Source organism: Corythoichthys intestinalis, chromosome 6 (assembly GCF_030265065.1).
Source record: "Corythoichthys intestinalis isolate RoL2023-P3 chromosome 6, ASM3026506v1, whole genome shotgun sequence".
Lineage (NCBI taxonomy): Eukaryota > Metazoa > Chordata > Actinopteri > Syngnathiformes > Syngnathidae > Corythoichthys > Corythoichthys intestinalis.
The window spans coordinates 48209292-48228685 of NC_080400.1; the positions used below are offsets into that span (position 1 = coordinate 48209292).

Here is a 19394-nt window from a genome sequence, read left to right on the forward strand (position 1 = left end):
ACGTCGTAATAGTAAAAATATTTTCAGAGTAAGAGTGACATTTTTAAGTACAAAACTGAAATTTGACGAAATATTTACATATTCTTTTAAAATACCACGTTTAATTTTTTATATGAGAATGCACCGATAAAATGTCTGTCACGTTTTCTTTAAAACTAAAAAGTCACGAAATTGGTATCGTATTTTGAAAGTAAAAAAGGCTTCCGCTATTGACGTTCTATACGAGTATTTATTGTTATCATCAGGTTGAAGTCATCAAAATACTTTGGTTCATTTGTTGTGTTGTGAACTCAAGCATATCACACAACCTCTGACACACACAAACGGAGTCGACATGATGAGCATGGTACTATTTTTTACTGTACAGCGCCTTTGTTTCGGAACATGTGTTGTGGAGTTCTAAAACTTGCTCTCATTGTCTTTTAGTAGCTGCAGTAGCCCGACTCCATCAGTGTATGGGGTTCTTTCTTCCACCTGGATGACCGAGGAGCATGCAGAGCCACACGGTGGCCGTGCTGGCCGCACTGTGGTTCTGTTTAGGCCGATGCAACACCACTGACTATTTGATGACAGAGTGTGACAACGGAAAGGTGAGTTTTATTTTGCTGTTGTTGTTTTTTTATTTTTACAGGTGCTCACTGTTCATTGGGACTATCTCGTATTGTGATAATTAATTACTAATTTGTCTATTGTAAAGCTGCTTGTAGAACGAGACCTACCAAGGGATGCCATCTACTGGGGCTGTCCCGCATCTGCGTGGTTAGACTCCAAAAAGGTAACAATGGATACCTGTTATTTACAATACTGAACATCTATGTACATCTTATAGTAGGGTAGTCTCAACTACAGATATTACTGGCCGCATGAAATGATGAAAATATTGAAAATGGCCTGCACAAGAAGGCTAAATTAAAGTGCATATGACAGCAAAAAGCATGTTTATTTCATATTTCACGTGGTATTTTTTTATGCTTGTGAATGAAAGTGCTCCTCCGACGTCGGCTGGTTTGTCCGGTGGTCGTTCTCCAGCTGCTTCCCCGGCAAACGAGCTGTAACCGTAACCGATCCATGAAGACGATCGACAACCCCGCTGCCCTGTGAGATGATCCGGGGTAGTTTTGTGTGATTTTTCTCTTCGAAAGGCTACCATAAAACGTAGCCAGCATGTCAGCTAGCTGTCACGCCTCCTGGTTTGTTTAAGCTCTCCAAAGCAGGGACAGGGAAATGACAAAAGCCGGACTAACTCCGGTGGCATAAAATATCGTTCAGAAGGTGAAAGAAGTCGACAATTTTGACCATTATGGAGTAATTTTGCCGTGTTGTACTGAATAAATGCATTTTTAATATTTCATATTCCATTTACCACAAGATTTATTTGGGAAAAATACTAGATTAAAGAATATCCTGTCAAAATATTGGAGTAGAGAGATTGAAAAAAAAAAAAGACATTTTGCTGCTCTCTTCGTCGCATTTTCCTCGTTCTCAATAATTCCCCCTAAATGGGCTGAATCCTAAATCAGATGAAATCTTGACTCTGCCGATGTCATCCTCCAGCTGGGGACACTAGAGTGCTATAACTGGCAGGGGCTAAACAGGAGATTAAAAGAATAATTTCTCGTCATCTGCGCTTTGCCAAATGTTTGTATTCAGTCGAATCGTCTCAAAATATGATTCTAAATCACATAATAATGTTATTTAAGATTTTTTTTATGCTGTCACAGGCACTTTAAGCCTACATTCTCCTCTTTAACACTAGATAGAGCTAGTCACTTAAATACAGTAGTGCCTTTCTATTAGATCAGGGGTTAAAACCTGACATATGTAAGTAGATGTAGGAAACTGCTAAACTTCAGTATTTTGTTCCACATAAATGAATTCATATGAAGAAAAAAAATTTAGGATCCTCTGTTTAACAAATGAAGTGGACGCATTACGTGACATACTTTGATTTTCCTGGAAATGACCCTTGGAGAAAACAGTTCAGACCAGGGGCGCTGGAAGTCACTCACAGCATGGAGTGCTGAGGATATTATTTTGTTTTTCTCATCCAAAAACAGCCGTTTCGGTCCAAATTTGTCATGCTTGCGCCCTTTCTCCGTACAAGGCGTGCACAATGGCAGTAATCATGCATGCATGCAAAAAAATGGCTAATTCATTTTTGCGCCATGTTAACGCCTCCTCTGTCAACAGTTAACTTTTCCGTTCCAATACCTCCTAATCCAACATCTCCTGGTAGCAGGCAAGGTGTCAAGTGATGATCATGATATTAATAAAAAAAAAAAAAAAACATTTACAAGTTAAAACATATACTGTATGTTTAATCCCCAAAGTTAATTACCGTATTTTTTTGGCTATAAGTAGCAGTTTTTTTCATAGTTTGGCTGGGGGTGCGACTTATACTCAGGAGCGACTTATGTGTGAAATTATTAACACATTATTATATCATTTCACATGTTATTTTAGTGTTTTGGAGTGACACTGATGGTTTAGTAAATTTGTTAGCATGTTCTTTATGCTATAGTTATGGTCGCATTTTTGTTGTTCATGCATCATGTAACATTACCCTACTGTACACTTATTCAGCATGTTGTTTTATATTGTATTTTTATTTTGAATTGCCTTTCAAGATCAAATATCTGTTATATGTCCTGGATTATATCAAGTAAATTTCCCCCCAAAATGCGATTTATACTCCGGTGCGATTTATATGTTTTTTTTTTCCTCTTCATTGGGCATTTTATGGCTGGTGCGACTTATACTTAGGTGCGACTTATAGTCTGAAAAATACGGTATGCTATTGTTTCAAAATGTTTTATTTATTGGGTTCATTTTTGACAAAAAAAATAATAATAATCCAAAATGTTTTTTTTCTCCTTAACACCAGAGGGTGCTGCAGCACCCTCAGCATCCCACTTCCCGCGCTCCTGCTTCAGACACCTCTTATTTATAGGGATGGCTACCCACAGGTGGCTACATGTGTACCTCACTTATTGGGCCACCATTTGCTACTTTTTGGTACATACGTGTCATGGAAGTGTATGGTGTCACTCCCTCAAATGGCTTGTCCCACAACTCGAGAAACTCTAAATTGTGGGAAGCCATCTTCATGGGGCTGTTCAAACTGTTTAACTGTTGTTGATTCTTTGCTCTTCACAGAGACTCTCCAGTGTCGACACAGTGTATGATCCCGAGGTAAGCAAACACTGAAACGAGCACATTGTTTAATCAGCATGCTACCTTCATTAGTGATAGCAGCACCAAAAGGTCATGGTGAGTACAGTGTTCCCTGACCATTGGGGCTCAATCCATGCCTTCTTATCAAAGACGTCAACATTAGCGAATTTAAAGACTTTGCATTATTAATCAAATCTTCTCAAAACTCACGTAATCTTTCGTGTCTGTCTGTTTAAATTGGTAAAAAAGAAAAAAATCTGTTGTGGAATTATTGTCTTACTATGCCTATGTAATAATGTGGGTGATGGCATTGGCTTACGGAACATGTATGCTTTCCCGGAGAAATAAACTTAAAAGGAGTTTTATTTGTGACCATTTTTCTTCCAACAGCCCGCCAGGCAGGTCTGCATGAATGAACTCATTTCCTACCGCCACAGCATACCCAGCAGGTACACCTGTGCATAGAATTGTTGTGTTCTTAGTCTATTGTTATAATGCAGTTACTCTGTCTTCATCCCTAGAATCTCAAGTGTTTATACTTGTTTTAGGCAGCTTGTGTTAGTAGTTAGCACTTTTGCTTCACAGTTCTGAAGTTGTAGGTTCGAGTCTCCTTAGGGTGAACATGCAAAACTCTCACAGAGATATGAGCTTAGAACCATGAGACAGATGTACTAAACATTCACTGTTTTGTACATTTTCCTCTTGCTTAAACGGTAGCACTTGTCACAACACATTTACTTTGCACTTTGATTCACTGCTTTAACATTTTCTAAGTACTGTACTGTATTAGTCTTTTTGAAACTCCAAAGTGGGTGTTAGTTCAAGCATTTATCAGCATTCATGCAAAATTCATGATCAAAAAGAACAAATTTGTCACATTTAATGTGAATATGCTCTGTGTGTTGCAGTGGTGCGTTCAGGCCAGTCAGAGCACAGAGCGGAGAGTACTTGTACTGTCCTCCTCAGCGGTGGCTTAATAACCTACATGTGAGTTCAGACCCAAAGCAACTTCTTGAGGAGAATTTATGTCATGCGCTGTGTTCTGAGCAGAAAAAATGTGTTCATTGTTATGCTTGAACAGAGTGACACCCTTTGTGGTTGTAGGTGTTTTATTCTTTTATGCAAGCATCTTCAGTATCATACTTAACCAGCCTTGTGCTATTAATCAAACGAGTTTGTGATTGCATTAAATTATATTTACCGTAATTTTCAGACTATAAGCCGCTACTTTTATCTCTCATTTTGAATCCTGCGGCTTGTAGTCCAGTGCGTTTTATTTGTTGATTTATTGGGTTAATAGATAACACTTCATTTGACAGCTGTGTCATAAGATGGCTGTAAAACCGTAGTAATTATGATATGACACCATCATGGGTATTAATGAATGCATATGGCAGATTATACTCAGGTGACCTGAAGTTCCACTCTGAGACCCCCAATTTGGCCAAATTTCAAAATTGTCCTTTATGCATGTGTGATACATCATTGGAAAGCTACAAATCTCAATTTTCTGGGGGGGGATTGAACTGTAGGGAATTTAAAAAAAATTAAAAACCTTTTTTCGAACTCCTAAATCCTAACTCGAGGTGAGCATAATTAAGGACACCATGATTTTAACGAGATACATGTCTCACTGACTGTCAAGGCACAGCTGTGAATGGCCACACCCGGACTTCTTGGGGATTTTATCCATGAAACACGGTAACATAACAAGGGTCGCAATGTAGAAATAGCAGACATCAAGGAGTGGTTGAGATTTTCTTTTTCAAATATTTACCCTTTTGAAACGTTTTTTTTTTTTCTTCGTTTGGATCAAATCTTGATCATCTTAGATATCGGGGAAAAATCCGACAGTAACAAAAAAATACAATTAAGTGATAGTTATGAGGTAGATATCTGGGACCTATTTAAAGACACTATTTTTTTCATTGTGACGTAATTTGTTTAAAAGTTTATGCCAGTGAATAATTGCAGTCGTTTTTTTTTTCCAACTAAATATTAGACGTCAATTAATGATTGTAAGCTAAAAATGATAGAAATTTAGGATGTTAAATATAATTACTTACCTTGTTTTTATGGCTGTGTTGAAACAACAGCGGTCGCTCGGTGTCTGTAAACGGGGGTCTCCAGGGTAAAACGGACAAATTAAAAATAGTTCAGGGGCTTAACGCACCATGAAACTGCAATGGCAGCATATATACATATTGTTCTATAAAACACAAACATTCTTTTGGCTTAAAATACAGCAGTTTATTTTAAAGAGGGGTTCAAGAGCAGGAACTGCTTTTTCAGCCTTGTCTATAATTTCCGCCATATGACAGATGTCATGAAGTGTCATCCAGCAATTTATGTCAATAACTCAGATCTTTTACATCCCTTCAAAAGTGAGATAATTTGCCCAATGACACAAAATGATATCTGTCATAAGCATTGATTAATGCTCATAGCAGTGTTATATCATACTTATGATGGCCTTATGACAGTCTCATGGCGCCACTGTCAAATAAAGTGTCACCAAATACCATAACTAGCAGTTAATGAAACAACTGGAACAGTAACTGAATAAATAATTAGCACAGAACAGGAATTCTGATCGTCATTCACATCTGTAGCGCTTCAATGCATGCTAGGAGGCATGTTGGATGACAACAGTTTTGAAAGCTGGTGGCAGCAGAGGTCGACTGTCTCCCTCAAGGGAGCAGTGATGGTAAAATGAAGCTTCTTGAAGCGATGATGCTTATGATGCCACTGTCAAATAAAGTGTTACCGGTTAATATCTTTTGGTGTAAATACCCCATAATACAGTGAGGGCTGCTGCGGCTTATTGTCCAGTGCGACTTATCTATGAACAAACGTCATTTTCGTGTCAAGTTTGGTGGGTGGCGGCTTATAGTCAGGTGCGCCTTATAGTACGAAAATTACTGTAAATGGTAAACCGTAAGAAGTGGTAATTCCCTAATTTTTTCCAGGGTTCTATTTTTTTATATTTTTGTTTGCTGTGTGTTTGCCAGCACGGAGCACCTGTAATGCTTTACCATCCGTGCGCAGCTTTCAGCGAGCGTCCACTTTTGTCAACTCTGGCCCGCTCGTGTCTCCGCAACTACATCATCACCCCTCACCCGGAGCTCAACAAATCCATGGTTAGTGAACACATAACTGAAACACAGGTGGAAAAGAAAACAATTCACTCACTGGTTGCTATACAGTATTTGATTACCTTTTACGGTCAGTTTTTTTCATGGCAACCAACTCCAATATGACAGCCATTTTAGAGTATTTCAAAAAAATCCTAGATTCACAGAATATTGTGTTCTAGTATTATTTACTGTATACACCCATTCTACCTAGTACAATTGCTTCTTTACGCATTTGGAAAACCTAACATGATTATTGTGCACTTATGTATCTGTTCAGCCAGTGGCTTTGGTATCTTGGGGGAGAACATTGGAGCTTTCCACTGCAGCCTCTTCAGATGCTTGTGATTGGCTGCAGAGCATGATGACCTCAAGCAATTGGAAAACTGGCAAGTACAACTTCCTGTTGACACAAGCAGCAGAGCAAGAAGGACAGAAACACACACGTCAAACGGGACACCACAGAGAACCTAAGGTTTGACTTCTCACTATTGTTGCTTTCAAAATCGTTTATTATTATCTTTGGACAGTACTTGTTTAATGCAATTAATAAAACCGGCCTAAAACAAAACATCCATCTGTATAAGGATTGGACAAAGTGTGTGAAAATAGATCCAAAACCATCCAAACTAACAGTCAGTCTTACACAATGTTACCCAACTGAATTTCCTAACTGCTGAATGTTATTACTTAGAACGTACCACAAGTTTTGGAACCTATCTGTTCATCTACACACAACAGAATCATGTCTGTGTTCACACCGACACAATATAAACCTGTCCACTATACATCTGCCTTTCCATACATAGTTATGTAGTTGTATTCATTTCAGAGTAATGTCAGTTGTTGGGTTGCACTCAATTAAATTTCCAAATGAGCAAAAAATTGAATATTGGGCTGTTCTAAAAGTGCACTCTGTATTTTTTTATATACAAAGCAATTTTTTAATAGATACAGTAAAAATATACTCACTGACCTAATATACGCACTATTTCTGTGAACTTCTTCACATCCCTTTAGCATGGAGTCAACATTTTCTAGTGGTAAGCCCTGGACAATTTGACAATAATATTCCAAAATTTACTCTATTCTTCTAACAGTATGCAAACTCATATATCGTAATTCTTGGACTATAAACGGCTACTTTTTTCCCTCATTTTGAATCCTGCGGTTTATCGTCCATTGCAGATTATTTGTTGATTTATTTGAGTGAATAGGTAAGACTTCATTTGACAGTGGCGTCATAAGACTGTCATAAGACGGTCATAATTATGACGTGGCACTGTCATGGGCATCAATGAATGTCACTAACTCAATTTATGTCCAGCTCGGATCTTTTACATCCATTCAAAAGTGAGAAAATTTACCGGATAACACTAATCTGTCATAAGCATTCATCAATGCTCATGGCAGTGTCATGTCATAATGATGATGGTCTTATGACTGTCTTATGATGCCGCTGTCAAATAAAGTGGTTAATATCTTTTGGTGTAAATATCCCATAATACAGCGAGGACAGCTGTGGATAATAGTCCGGTGCGGCGCATCCATGAACAAATGCCATTTTCGTGTCAAATTTGGTGAATGGCGGATTATAGTCAAGTGCGTCTTGTCTGAAAAGTACGGTGTATATAAAGCTATCTGTCCATTCACAAGAGCAAGATTAGATCAGAGATGTCTGTAAGCAGATGTTTTTCCAAATTCACAGGAGTCCGTGAGGAAATGCTGTGAGCAGATCATCTCGTTGTGGCTGAAAGGAGCAATAGAAGTGAAGAAAGGTTCCCTCCTAAAGAGCAGAAATGGGAAAGGTCTTCAAGGAGAATCAAGGCAGAAGCAGAAAAGGGCTGCGATCCCACGTAAACGGGATGGCTTGAAAGCAAACGGAACTTTTCAGGTGTCTAGTGTTTTGAGTAACCTGAAAATGAAAACTATCCCAGAAAACAGCAGCACTGTTGGAGCAAAGACATCTTCTGCTAAACACAACTCTCCTGTACATGGACAAACACTGGAAAATGTCGTAGAGGTGAGAGAACGAGAGTTGTCGCAAGAAGATGAAATTAATTCGTTAAAGGGGCAAGACCACTCTGCACTGCCAAAACACTCCCGCACAGAGCCGGAGAACAATGCATCAAACACTGACAATTGTGGCAGTTGCGCGACAGAACATCAGTGCGACTGTGTCAAAGATTCCAAGAGCCGAGCCAAGCTCATGAGCAGCGGCTTGCCAAGGATCCCCAGGTCGAATGAGGCCGTGTGGGCAGCGGCGGCGCTGGGCTTTCTGTTGGTTCTTCTTACGCTGTCTGTCTTGCACACACGCCTGTACCGCCACTGGAGAACCATGCCTAGTCTTTACTGGCATGACACACAGCAAGATTATGACAGGGTGGCAGGTTGGTAACTACGTATTTGGTACACATCAAAATACTTTCAGTTAGTATTACATTTTAATAGAAGTAGTATTGCCAGTCTGGAGAATTAGACTGATTGATTATTATTCACATGTACAGTGAGTAAGTTTTTACAATTACCAAGTTCATGGAAAGTTGTTTGAACATTGATTAGACTCAGAGGATATTGAGATAGTGGGCCATGCTGTCATCCTCACTAGGAAGACAATTTAGCACAATAGTAGAACAACTATGGTGCACTAGTGTTACTAGTCTTATTAGTATTTTCCCCAATACTGATAGAGATTTTTACATAGCTTTTAGTTGGAAAATATTTTGTTCACTAGTAGACTTAAAACATGAAGGAGGCGCCGTTGTTTTGTGACTGCCAGTGGTGGATAAAGTACTTTTTTTTTTTTTTTTTTAACTTAAGTAAAAGTACAGATATAGGTGCAAAACATTACTTAAGTAAAAGTACAAGTATCTAAGAAAAAAATATCCAAGTAAAAGTAGGAAAGTACTAGCTTTAAATTTTACAAGTAAATAAGTAAACCTATTTTCTCCCGATGTAATAATGTAATACACGTATGTATACATATTTTTTTGTATACATAATTTCTGCACCCTAACCCCCAACCCTCACTACAGTCAAGAAGAAATATCCACATCATGTTATTCATCTATAAGGCTTTATTGTGCAAACTTTGTAACTACCTCACATCTCTCCTGTCATTCAAATCCAGTAACTACAAAACACGATCATCCAACTACTTAACCCTAAACATCCCACTCACACGCACTAATGTTGGCAGAACTGGCTTTAGCTACTATGCTCCTCTTAAATTGAACGAATTGCAGTCTACTCTTTAACTACAATCATTCATCTTGGTGATTTTAAATCTCCTTTGTCTGATGTTTTTACTGATTATTATTGTAACTGTTTCCGTTAGTGTATTTTCTGTTGTTTGATATATGTGAATGTTTTTTATGCTCAGGCCCCTCTTGTAAAAGAGATATTAATCTCAATGAGACTGCCTGATAAAATAAAGATTAAATAAACATATATATGGTGGAAAACACTTGAAGTCCCGCTCTGAGACCCCCAATTTGGCCAAATTTCAAAATTGTCCGATAGGCATGTGTGATACATCATTGGAAAGCTTAAAATCTCTATTTTCTGGGGGAAGAAACATTTTGAACAGGAGGGCATTTAAAAAAAAGTTTTTTAAACAGCTAAACCCTATCTGGAGGCGAGAGCACGTGAGAGCAGAATTACAGACGCCATGACTTTAACGAGATATTATCGCGTACTTACCTTGTTTTGATCCAAAAACTCCATGTGCATGTATCACTAAGTGTCAAGACACAGTTGTGAATGCCCACAGCTGGAATTTTTGGGGATTTTATGTGTGAAAGATGGCAATATAACAAGGGTCGCGATTTAGAAATCAAGGAGTGGTCGAGATGTTAATTTATTTACCCCTTTAAATATATATATATATATATATATATATATATATATATATATTCATTCATTCATTCATTTTCCATGCCGCTTATTCCTCACGAGGGTCGCGGAGGTGCTGGAGCCTATCCCAGCTAACTTCGGGCAGTAGGCAGGGGACACCCTGAATACATACACATTTTTTTTTCTTTGTTTGGATCGATTATTTATCATCTAACATATCGGAGAAAATGTGACAGTAACAAAAAAAAAAATACAATTAAGTGATAGTTATGAGGTAGATATCCGGGATTTTTTTACAGACTCCATTTTTTTCATTGTGACATCATTTGTTTAAAAGTTTAAAATATGCGAGTGAATAATTTTTTTAAAGACATTTTTTTTTTTTAATGAAATATTAGACATCAATTAATGATTCTAAGTTAAAAATGACAGACATTTTGAATGATAGATATAATTAATTACCTTAGTTTTATGGCTGGGTTAAAACAAAAGCGGTTGCGCGACGTCTGTAAACGGGGGTTTTCAGGGTAAAATGGACAAATTAAAAATAGTTCGGGGGCTTAATGCGCCATGAATCTGCTATGGCAGCATATAGACATATTGTTCTATCAAACACAACAGTTGTTTTGGCTTTCAATATAGCAGTTTCAGAGGAGTGCAAGAGCAGAAACAGCTTTTTCAGTCTTGTCTGTGTTTTCCGCCATATATAACATACAGAGATGAGTCAGTATTCAAAGAAATAATTAGAAAATTCATTGACTGCTCAGTTTTATTTAAAACTGTGCAGAAGCTTAATCAGTTCAAAAACTCCAACTGCAATTGCAAGCCACTATCAGGAGCATACCGCCACCTACTGTACAAGAGTGGTAGTTGTTATTGGTCAATATCTTGTTCACCTGCCTAATCTTGCTTGTACTCGTGTTGCTGCCCCTAGTGCTCAATTACAGTATAGTTGCACGGGGCTTATTGATTGCGCCCGAGGCATGAAAACGAAACTATGAATTCAAAATGAGGGAATAACAAACAAACAAAAGTAACGTGCAAGGCAGGTGACAATTTGAAAAGTGCCGTAAAATGCAGTGAAGTAAAAAGTACCACTTCATATTTGTACTCAACTAAAGTTCAGATACTGACACTGTACACAAAAATGTACTTCAGTATAGTAACGAAGTACTTCGTTAAATTCCACCACTGGGGATTGATTTGCTAAATCTAGCACAGTGTCTTGAATATAGGCATGTTACAATAAAATCTCAAAACTATCAAGGAGCGTATCACACATTTTAGTCTGTCGCAGATCATGGGTGTTGCAACAATATAAAAATGTGGGATTTTTGTCTTCTAGACGTTATCCAAAGAAGGCTACAAATTGCGAAGAGGAGACGGAAGAGAGGCCGAAGACAAGAGTGTGTTCTCCTGCCCAGCTCCTCAAGCTCCGATGAATTCAAATAGACAAATGAAGGAATCACCGTATTTGAAGACTTACTGAACTCAAGAGGATGTATACACTATAAAGCTTTTTAGATGTTTTGTTTTTAACATGCAACTCTGGTAAGCAGACATAGACTCGGGAGGCCTCATTACCAAAAGAAACAGCTTGTGAATGTTGCAGTAAATATAAAATAATTGGGATGTCATTTTTTTAACAGTTAGGGGCTCCAGCCACAGTAAAACATTTTAAAGGTAGGTTATACATTTTTAAACTTTGGCTTTCAATACATTTCTGCAAACATGTACTACATGGACTCGTCCCTTTTTTCTCAGTACCAAACATTGATACTGTATTTGCATTTTTCCTCATTACCAAACATTGTTTCTGAGTGATACTGTATTTGCATTTTTACCTTTGAAAGTTTAGTCAGTGTAGTTGCACAACACTAATGGGAATTCAGTGCAAATAAATGGGAATGAATCTTGGTGTAACTTTGCTCAACTTAAATTACAGTACAAGTAAAAATTTTCTAAAACAACCCAAGAATATTGGAGGTAAGCATCTAAAACCCAAAGTTCATCATGCTTTGAGGAAGTCCAATGAAAGTTACTTTTTAGCACAAGTATTTATTTAAATTTATGAATTTTATGAGATAATCCAAGCATATAGGTATTTGAGAACACTCAAATGTCATGGTTGACCATACATAATTTGTAAATCATAGAGAAAATGAGCATTGCCGCTGTTTTACTGGTTAATTTTATTCACCAGATTATTCATGAACAGGATTCCACCAGATTTTTTTTTCTTTTAATAGGTTGTTTATTTCTGTTCACAGCGGAAACATTTGCATATTAATCAAAAAGAAACCAGCCAAGCAGTGTACAATTAACTTGTTTTATTATTTTATTACAAATGTACAGCTTATGAGTTTCCATTACGACTGACCTTTTTAAGTCATTGTTTTGTCTCTACGTTTATTGTTTTTAGTGTTTTCTGTTAAAAGACAACGCTCCCGTCACCCATCTCCCAAAGTTTATGCCCATAGGGTGATGCACAAGGACAGCAATGCAGCAGGCCATGGTGTATGGCCAGTTCAAGGTTTGGGTGGGCTCAAATAAATCACTGGCTGATGGAAGGCTTGGTCCAGCCCATGACAATTGAGGGTGTTAAAATGTGTGCAGACTGAGAAATAAAAGTGTGCTGGGCACGATGAGACTTAACTGGTTAACATTCACACAAGAGACACTTGACTGAGTGTCCACTAAATGAGGGATGAGGTGCCATGTGCATTTTTTGGGGACCTCTTCCCCTTACCATTCTGAGATGACTTGTAGTGCTGAGCCCAAGCATGCTTCAGACCTTTCCTATTACACCACACCAGACGTATAGCAGCCCTTGCATCTAGCACCTAATGCACTTGACTTGTATGAGGGTGCATTACATGTTGTAGATGTGACTTAATTCAGCTGGGATTTGGTAAAATAGTGCAACTAAGTGCACAAGCCACCTGCTAGATCCATCTCATTCCTGGTACCCAAAGCCTGCTACCATACTCTCAAGGCTAAATTGAACTGGTGAATAGCTCTCCCAGTCTAAAGCCCACTCGGGCCAACAAAGAGACATAAATATCGAAAACGTAGCTTAATATAAAATATAGCATGAAAATATATATGTTCATATACAGTATATGGCTCTAGTCTAAAACTTGATTGATGGGAGAAGCTTTGTCGATGGAAATGTTTCTGTTGCAGCAGTCAGAACAACATTGCAGCCAGTCAAACAGGAGATGATCATGTGCAAAGGCATTCAATATCAAGCAATGATACATTGCAAGTCTTTATAGGGCAAGGCAAACAATCAGCCCTCATCTACTGAGGCATGCGACAGATGTCAGCAAATAAATCTACAATTTTCAAATTTTAACTCAAGTGCTGAAGGTGGTCCATCTCAAAGTGCTGGATTGGACTTGGCAAGGTTTAATGAATGTGGAATTGATTTTGAGAACGAGAAACCAGCAGGCTTGTTTGACTCTACACTCTTTGGCACGGTTCAACCAGCTCTTATAAGTAGGAGGCGACCAATCTAGGTTTACAAAACTGTCTCCCCACAGAGACTTTAGTTTCGTGGGACGAATAAGCAGACCACGTTGATGCAGAATAAAGCAAAATAAAACAAGTGGCTCGATGGTGCTCACCAGGCAACTAAAATAATTGGAAAACTAAATCAGTATCAAATAACACAAATGAATAAACCATATCCTGTGACGTTGTTCCGGATTGCTGAACTGCAACAGTCGACAATTTTAAATTCTGAGATGATTTCACTGGAGAGGATAAATGAGGCAAATATTAAGAGAAACAATTTTCAAAAATGCTTTAAACAAAATCGAACACAAAAACACAATTGAGGTTTCATTTAAAAAAAAAAAAAAAAAAAAAAAAATGTGATCCAGGACCTCTCAATAGACCAAGGGATTTTTGATCTGACCATTCAATCTGAAACTCCTCGGCCGTCAAGTGACTGTCACTCTGATAGAGTGCTTGAGAAATGCTTAGGACTGTTCTCAGGTTATTAAACTAAATCCCAGTAAGAGGTTGAACAGTGTCTCCCTGCACCACTAATTGAGAATCATAAGTGAGACAACGACAAACAACAAAAAGCGTCAGTAAAAATAGCAATTAAAAAAAACAAAAGCAAATCAATACATCACAATTATTCCAGTGTAAGTGTTTTTGTAAGTCTTTGAGATTCAAACTCATCCCAAACCTGCCCATTTAAAGGGAAACAAAAATATAAGAAACATGCCAGAAGAACATGCCATGATGGACCTCAACACATTTGCAGGAGAAAACCAGAGAAGACGTGATGCGTGGATCCACTGATGTAGCAGAGGAAGGCAGAGGTCAGCCACAGATGGGCTGTCACAGTTGATGTTGGTCCAAGTGATTGGGCTGAAAAAGGGACGACGAGCGACAGCAGGGGAATAAATAAAGTGGCAACATGTCTGGATGCGCTTCACTGTACATCAGCACCATCATGCTTCCTTGTTTTCATCACACTTAAAGCCATTTATCTTGCACATCAGATTCCGCAGCCTAACCTTGAGACCTCGGATCCCATTCCCTCTCTGTGCTCATTGACTTATCGACGTTTCCATCTGATTCCTTCCCATGCAGTCCAAATTTCTCTTTGCCATTCGCGCACTGACTGCCCCCGATCCTCTTTACCCGCCCTTGCGTGGACCCACTCCTCCTTGTCTGATCTTCTCTTAGCATCTCACCATGTGTCACTGCTTCTTCTCGCGAGTGGTGATGGTGACCAGTTGTTTGGCAGCCTTGGCTATGTCGTAGGCGCACTGGATGACCTGCTGAGTGAGGAGCTGATAGTCTACGGCGGGCGCGCCAGGTTCCGAGGGTGCCGCCTTGCGGCACTCCACCTGTAAGCGTGACGCACTGGAAGCCAACAGGCGGAGCGAACAGTGGACTGCATCCAAGGCAGGACGCTGCAAAGAGACATGAACGCAGCCAAAGCTTTTCAATAGGTAGAGGACATCTTGATAGGTATACTAAATCAATACGCAACAGTATCAATACATCCTTGCTGCATTCCTACTCCAAATCACTCAACATGAGGGGAGTGTGGGCAAACTTACTTTGGGAAAGAGTGAGGCCATCTCAGTGACAGCAGAATGGATCTTCTCCGAACAAGGAACAAAGCTGAGGAGAATTATCATTTTAAGTTTCGGAATACAATGAAAGCAATAAGGTTCTTCCATTCAAAACCACATATTTATTCGTACTCGTTGAAGCATATGCTGAATGTTTAAAACCTTAAGAATAATGGGGGTGGAAGAGAGGTAAGAGTTCACTACAGCCAGCAGGTGGTGCAAATTTTCGTTATTATTTTACAGAATATAGATTACATTTGTTGAGCACTTATGGTCTTGTACATTTTTGCATCCTTTAGCAGAATAATGAGTGAAACCTATAATTTAGAAGTTTAACTTATTTCATTTATTCAACAACTGACATAGATCGTCTGTTCTATTTTAATTTGTTGAGTTGGGCCAAATCATATACTATTTTGATGGCCTGTGCAATTATTGAAAGTATCAGATTATTTTTGTTGCACATCAAAGTTATGTGTGGGGTTTTTTCATCTCACCTGTCATGTTTGAACTCCTGAGCTGCCCTGAGAAGCTCCTGGATGTTCTTTGTCACCTGCTCAGTCTTAAGTATGACGTCTTCCGTGCACGGCAAGGTGGGGTCTGGATCACACATCTCACCGCCACCTCCCTCCTCTGCCTCCCCGCGCCCCTCCTCCTCGCTACTGCGACCCATGCTGAAAATACCCAAAATATGTGCTCATCAACACCTTTGAACATCCATATTTTCCACACCACTTACCTTCACTTATCAACAATCAATTACAGACCCCAGATAAATATCATTTCACACTCACACTGACACCTACGTACAATTTGTAGCCTTTGAATAACCATGCATATCATGCAGAGAGTCTGACCTTATCGAGGGGTCATATGTTTGCGTGTTGTCGTAGTCGCTGTCGGTACCACTACCGTGCTTATCCGATTTGGAGATCTGGGCAGACACACACAAAACCCCTTGGGTGTCATTATCATTCATCTCATTGAAAGCTGGGCTCTCATCACTCAGTCATAGGTCAATAGGGATCAATATAGTACATGAGAATGTATTGCAGATGCAGCTTCTTGGAAAATCCAAACTGTTCCAAAAAGTGAACATGTCCCTAGAGACCTTAAGAGCATTGTCTGCTTGCACATAAGCAAACAGGGGTGCTGCGACCTATCACAGTTATCGATGCGTACACTTTGACTGGTTGCCACACAGTCGCAGTAAAATTCATTCTTTTTCCCAAAAATTGATAGTCCGTTTTATGTATGAATTGGTTGTGCTTAATGACTTTGAAAGTATTCGATTGTACAATAACCGTAATATAGCCTACTACTCTAATAAAGTGCTCAAGACATATTCATCATTCATCATTAAACCAGTAAATAAAACCAAATAAACAAAAACTATATTAACAGATAAAGAAATAATTACAAATGTAGTACAGTGATCCCTCGCTACTTCGCGCTTCGAACTTCGCGCCCTCAGTCCATCGTGGATTTTTTTTTTTTTTTAATTAAAAAAAAAAAATAAAATAAAATACAGATTACCTGTCCCGAGCCGATCGCATAGTCTTACTCTCGCTCCCTCCCTCTCCTTCGTCTCTGTTGGTCAGGCAGTGAGTGCACTGGAGTTGTTTATTAAAGTTAACGATGATTGACAGACGTTTAATGTTTGAACTCGCCAGAAAAGCGGACTTCAAAGCGCCACATGCGTCAATTATAGTTTAACTTGTTAAACAGTTACTGTGGCAAATCATTGTGAGTACGTGAGCAGCTTAAGCGGATTTGAGTGGACTCACTCAATGAAGCATTAATAAAGCTAAGCATTTTTCAGCTTTATTCTTATTTAAAAATAATTTGGTGGGGCAAAAACCCGTTAAAAACTTATCATAATTATTACATTTGAAGTGCTTAAAAAAATGTATTAATATATATTAGGGGTGCACGATATCCGTTTTTTTTTTTAACTGATACCGATATCCATAACTCCCTGCTCCTCAAAGCCAATACCGATAACCAATAATAAATTTATAATTTTTAAAATTTATATTCACCCGAGTTTTTGAACACCTGGAAGTTTAAAAAAAAAAAAAAAAAAAGTGGTGGATTCAACACCTTTGACCTTACCAGATTTTTCATAATGACATAAACAGTATTATAATGAACAAAACAAAGCCAAGAACAGTCTTGACTTCAAATAAAGTGCCAATATTTATTTTTTTTAATAAATATAATTTGAGTCAATCACAATCAATTAGTCAATATAATTGAAGATGTGTTTCCTGAACAATGAGCACTGAGCTAAAACATAAAGGTATTGTGCTTTGTCATCAGACAAAAATATTTGGTGCAACAGGAGAGAAAACTGTTGTGGTCTTGGTCCATGAAACAACTTTCTTAACTGTGAGACAGGTTAGGACAGCAAGCCTATGAATAACCAAAAGGCCTCTCAATAACTTACTAACTTATAACTAACACTGTAAAATGCAAACATTATATAGTAAGGTTCTCACTCATTCCTCATAGCAAAAATATAGTAGAACAAAAAGGATTAATGGCTTGCCTTATAATAATCAATATAAACAGCAGTGAGAGAACCCATCTTCAATAAAGTATGAGGTTTCTTCTCTGCATAGTACAAAATCCTACCAAGACTGCTGACAGGACTAACATTATACGTCTATACTGTATGTCCGGCGTGAAAACCTACGTGCCGTGCATGGTTGTCGATCGAAGTATGGAAGCGTGTGGCAGTATCATCATACTTTGCCGGTAAACCATCTGAAAAGTGGCGGCGGCTTGGAATGATGAACCTGGCTCCAAATGACGAAGTAGCCACGTGAATCCTAAGTCTTTGACGACAGAAAAGGGTTGGTTGTCTAGCGCCATCATTTCTGTGATCATGTTTGTGATCGCTATAGCCCTCGGACATCTTTGTGAAACTTTTCAAAGGCCTCGTTAAATGGTACAACCGCAGCTTATTAGCTGGCTTTGGAATTGAATGGGCAGCTTCATTCGCAGCTCACGCGTCCTCGTACTCTTTTTAAAACGCCATCGAAGCGATTGTCATCTTTTAAGTGGCTTATTCAGATGTGTTTCTCGCCAGCCGTGCGGCACACTTGAGCGTGACCTCACAGAAAGGGAGCGCTATTAATAATGTTATCGGACCCATAATTATCGGACCAATAATTATTGTGCACCAGTTTTATATATATATATATATATATATATATATATATATAGACCCAACCCACCGACGTCACAAAACCACGTGCTCGCTGTATGGTTCCGCCCACTTGTCCGTCATTTTGTCTCTGTATTAGCATTGGTTTCAATTGATCGAGGAATTTAAAATGCATTTCATGGAAGACCCGGTGCTTTCTGATGCCGTAAACTCACTGGATGTGTTGCATAAAAGGCGTTATGTGGAAAAGCTTCGTTCTATACAGTCGCCAGATCCATATTTGATGCCCAAATCGATGTTTTTCGACCCACTGTCTTCGCCCTGTCTGCCTGACATCTGCTACGCTGATATTTACAATTATCTTGTCCACACAAAATCAGCCTATTCTCACGAAAATTTGAAAAACTTCAAGAGCTTGGAGGCTTATAAATACTTCGTTGCTGGTTGGGTGAAACAGGTCCTCGTCCACGAAAATTCGGCAGGAATCTATCTTGTGCTTGGAAAGGTGAGTTACGAAATTTTCAATTCAAAATCTTTTGTTATTGCTAACATCCACTGTCAAGTCTAATGTATTTCATGTCGTTTGTCAATGGAGTTAAGGCTTTTAATGTTTATATGGTTTAGCGATAGCACTCTCACTACATACATACGTGTATGTTGTCGGCGATTAGCCTAGCAATGATCTTAATTGTGGTTATTTGTCAGCCCAAAACCCTCTAAGTATATCTTAAATGCATCTTACCGGATATAAAATGACTACTACATAGTCTGTGGTGATTTTTTGGTGCCCAGTTTTCACGTCGAATTGCAGCAGTCCATTTCGCTCTCCTCTTTGGATCCCTCGGAATACGGTAAAACTTCAAGTCTCTCCTTCCATCTTCTCTGTTAGTGCAACCAACAGCCACACACGCCTTCACCATTTTGATTATTAATGTTAAGGAGCAGAAAAACACGCCG

At 38.7% G+C, this 19394-nt stretch overlaps 2 protein-coding genes across 5 annotated transcripts in view; one reads left to right on the plus strand and one right to left on the minus strand.

Annotated features, from left to right (window-relative positions):
* Positions 1–214: 214 nt before the first annotated feature.
* On the plus strand, positions 215–12086 carry tp53i13 (tumor protein p53 inducible protein 13). Its single transcript, XM_057839000.1, has 10 exons — positions 215–346; positions 427–590; positions 698–775; positions 3157–3192; positions 3565–3623; positions 4083–4161; positions 6186–6314; positions 6589–6783; positions 8017–8698; positions 11509–12086. The coding sequence occupies exons 2-10, from the start codon at positions 492–494 to the stop codon at positions 11613–11615; spliced, it is 1464 nt and encodes a 487-aa protein (XP_057694983.1). The 5' UTR covers positions 215–346; positions 427–491; the 3' UTR covers positions 11616–12086.
* Positions 12087–12215: 129 nt separating this feature from the next.
* Positions 12216–19394, minus strand: part of git1 (G protein-coupled receptor kinase interacting ArfGAP 1) — a 38827-nt gene continuing 31648 nt past the window's right edge. For 2 of the 4 annotated variants that reach the window (XM_057838997.1, XM_057838996.1), the window contains 4 exons: positions 16123–16199; positions 15763–15939; positions 15251–15314; positions 12220–15100 (listed from right to left, as the gene is read on the minus strand). In XM_057838997.1, the coding sequence (XP_057694980.1) occupies positions 14885–15100; positions 15251–15314; positions 15763–15939; positions 16123–16199 (534 nt within the window). In that variant the 3' untranslated portion in view covers positions 12220–14884. Of the gene's footprint in view, positions 15101–15250; positions 15315–15762; positions 15940–16122; positions 16200–19394 lie in introns of all 4 variants that reach the window. The other 2 variants (XM_057838998.1, XM_057838999.1) reach the window with 2 other exon arrangements.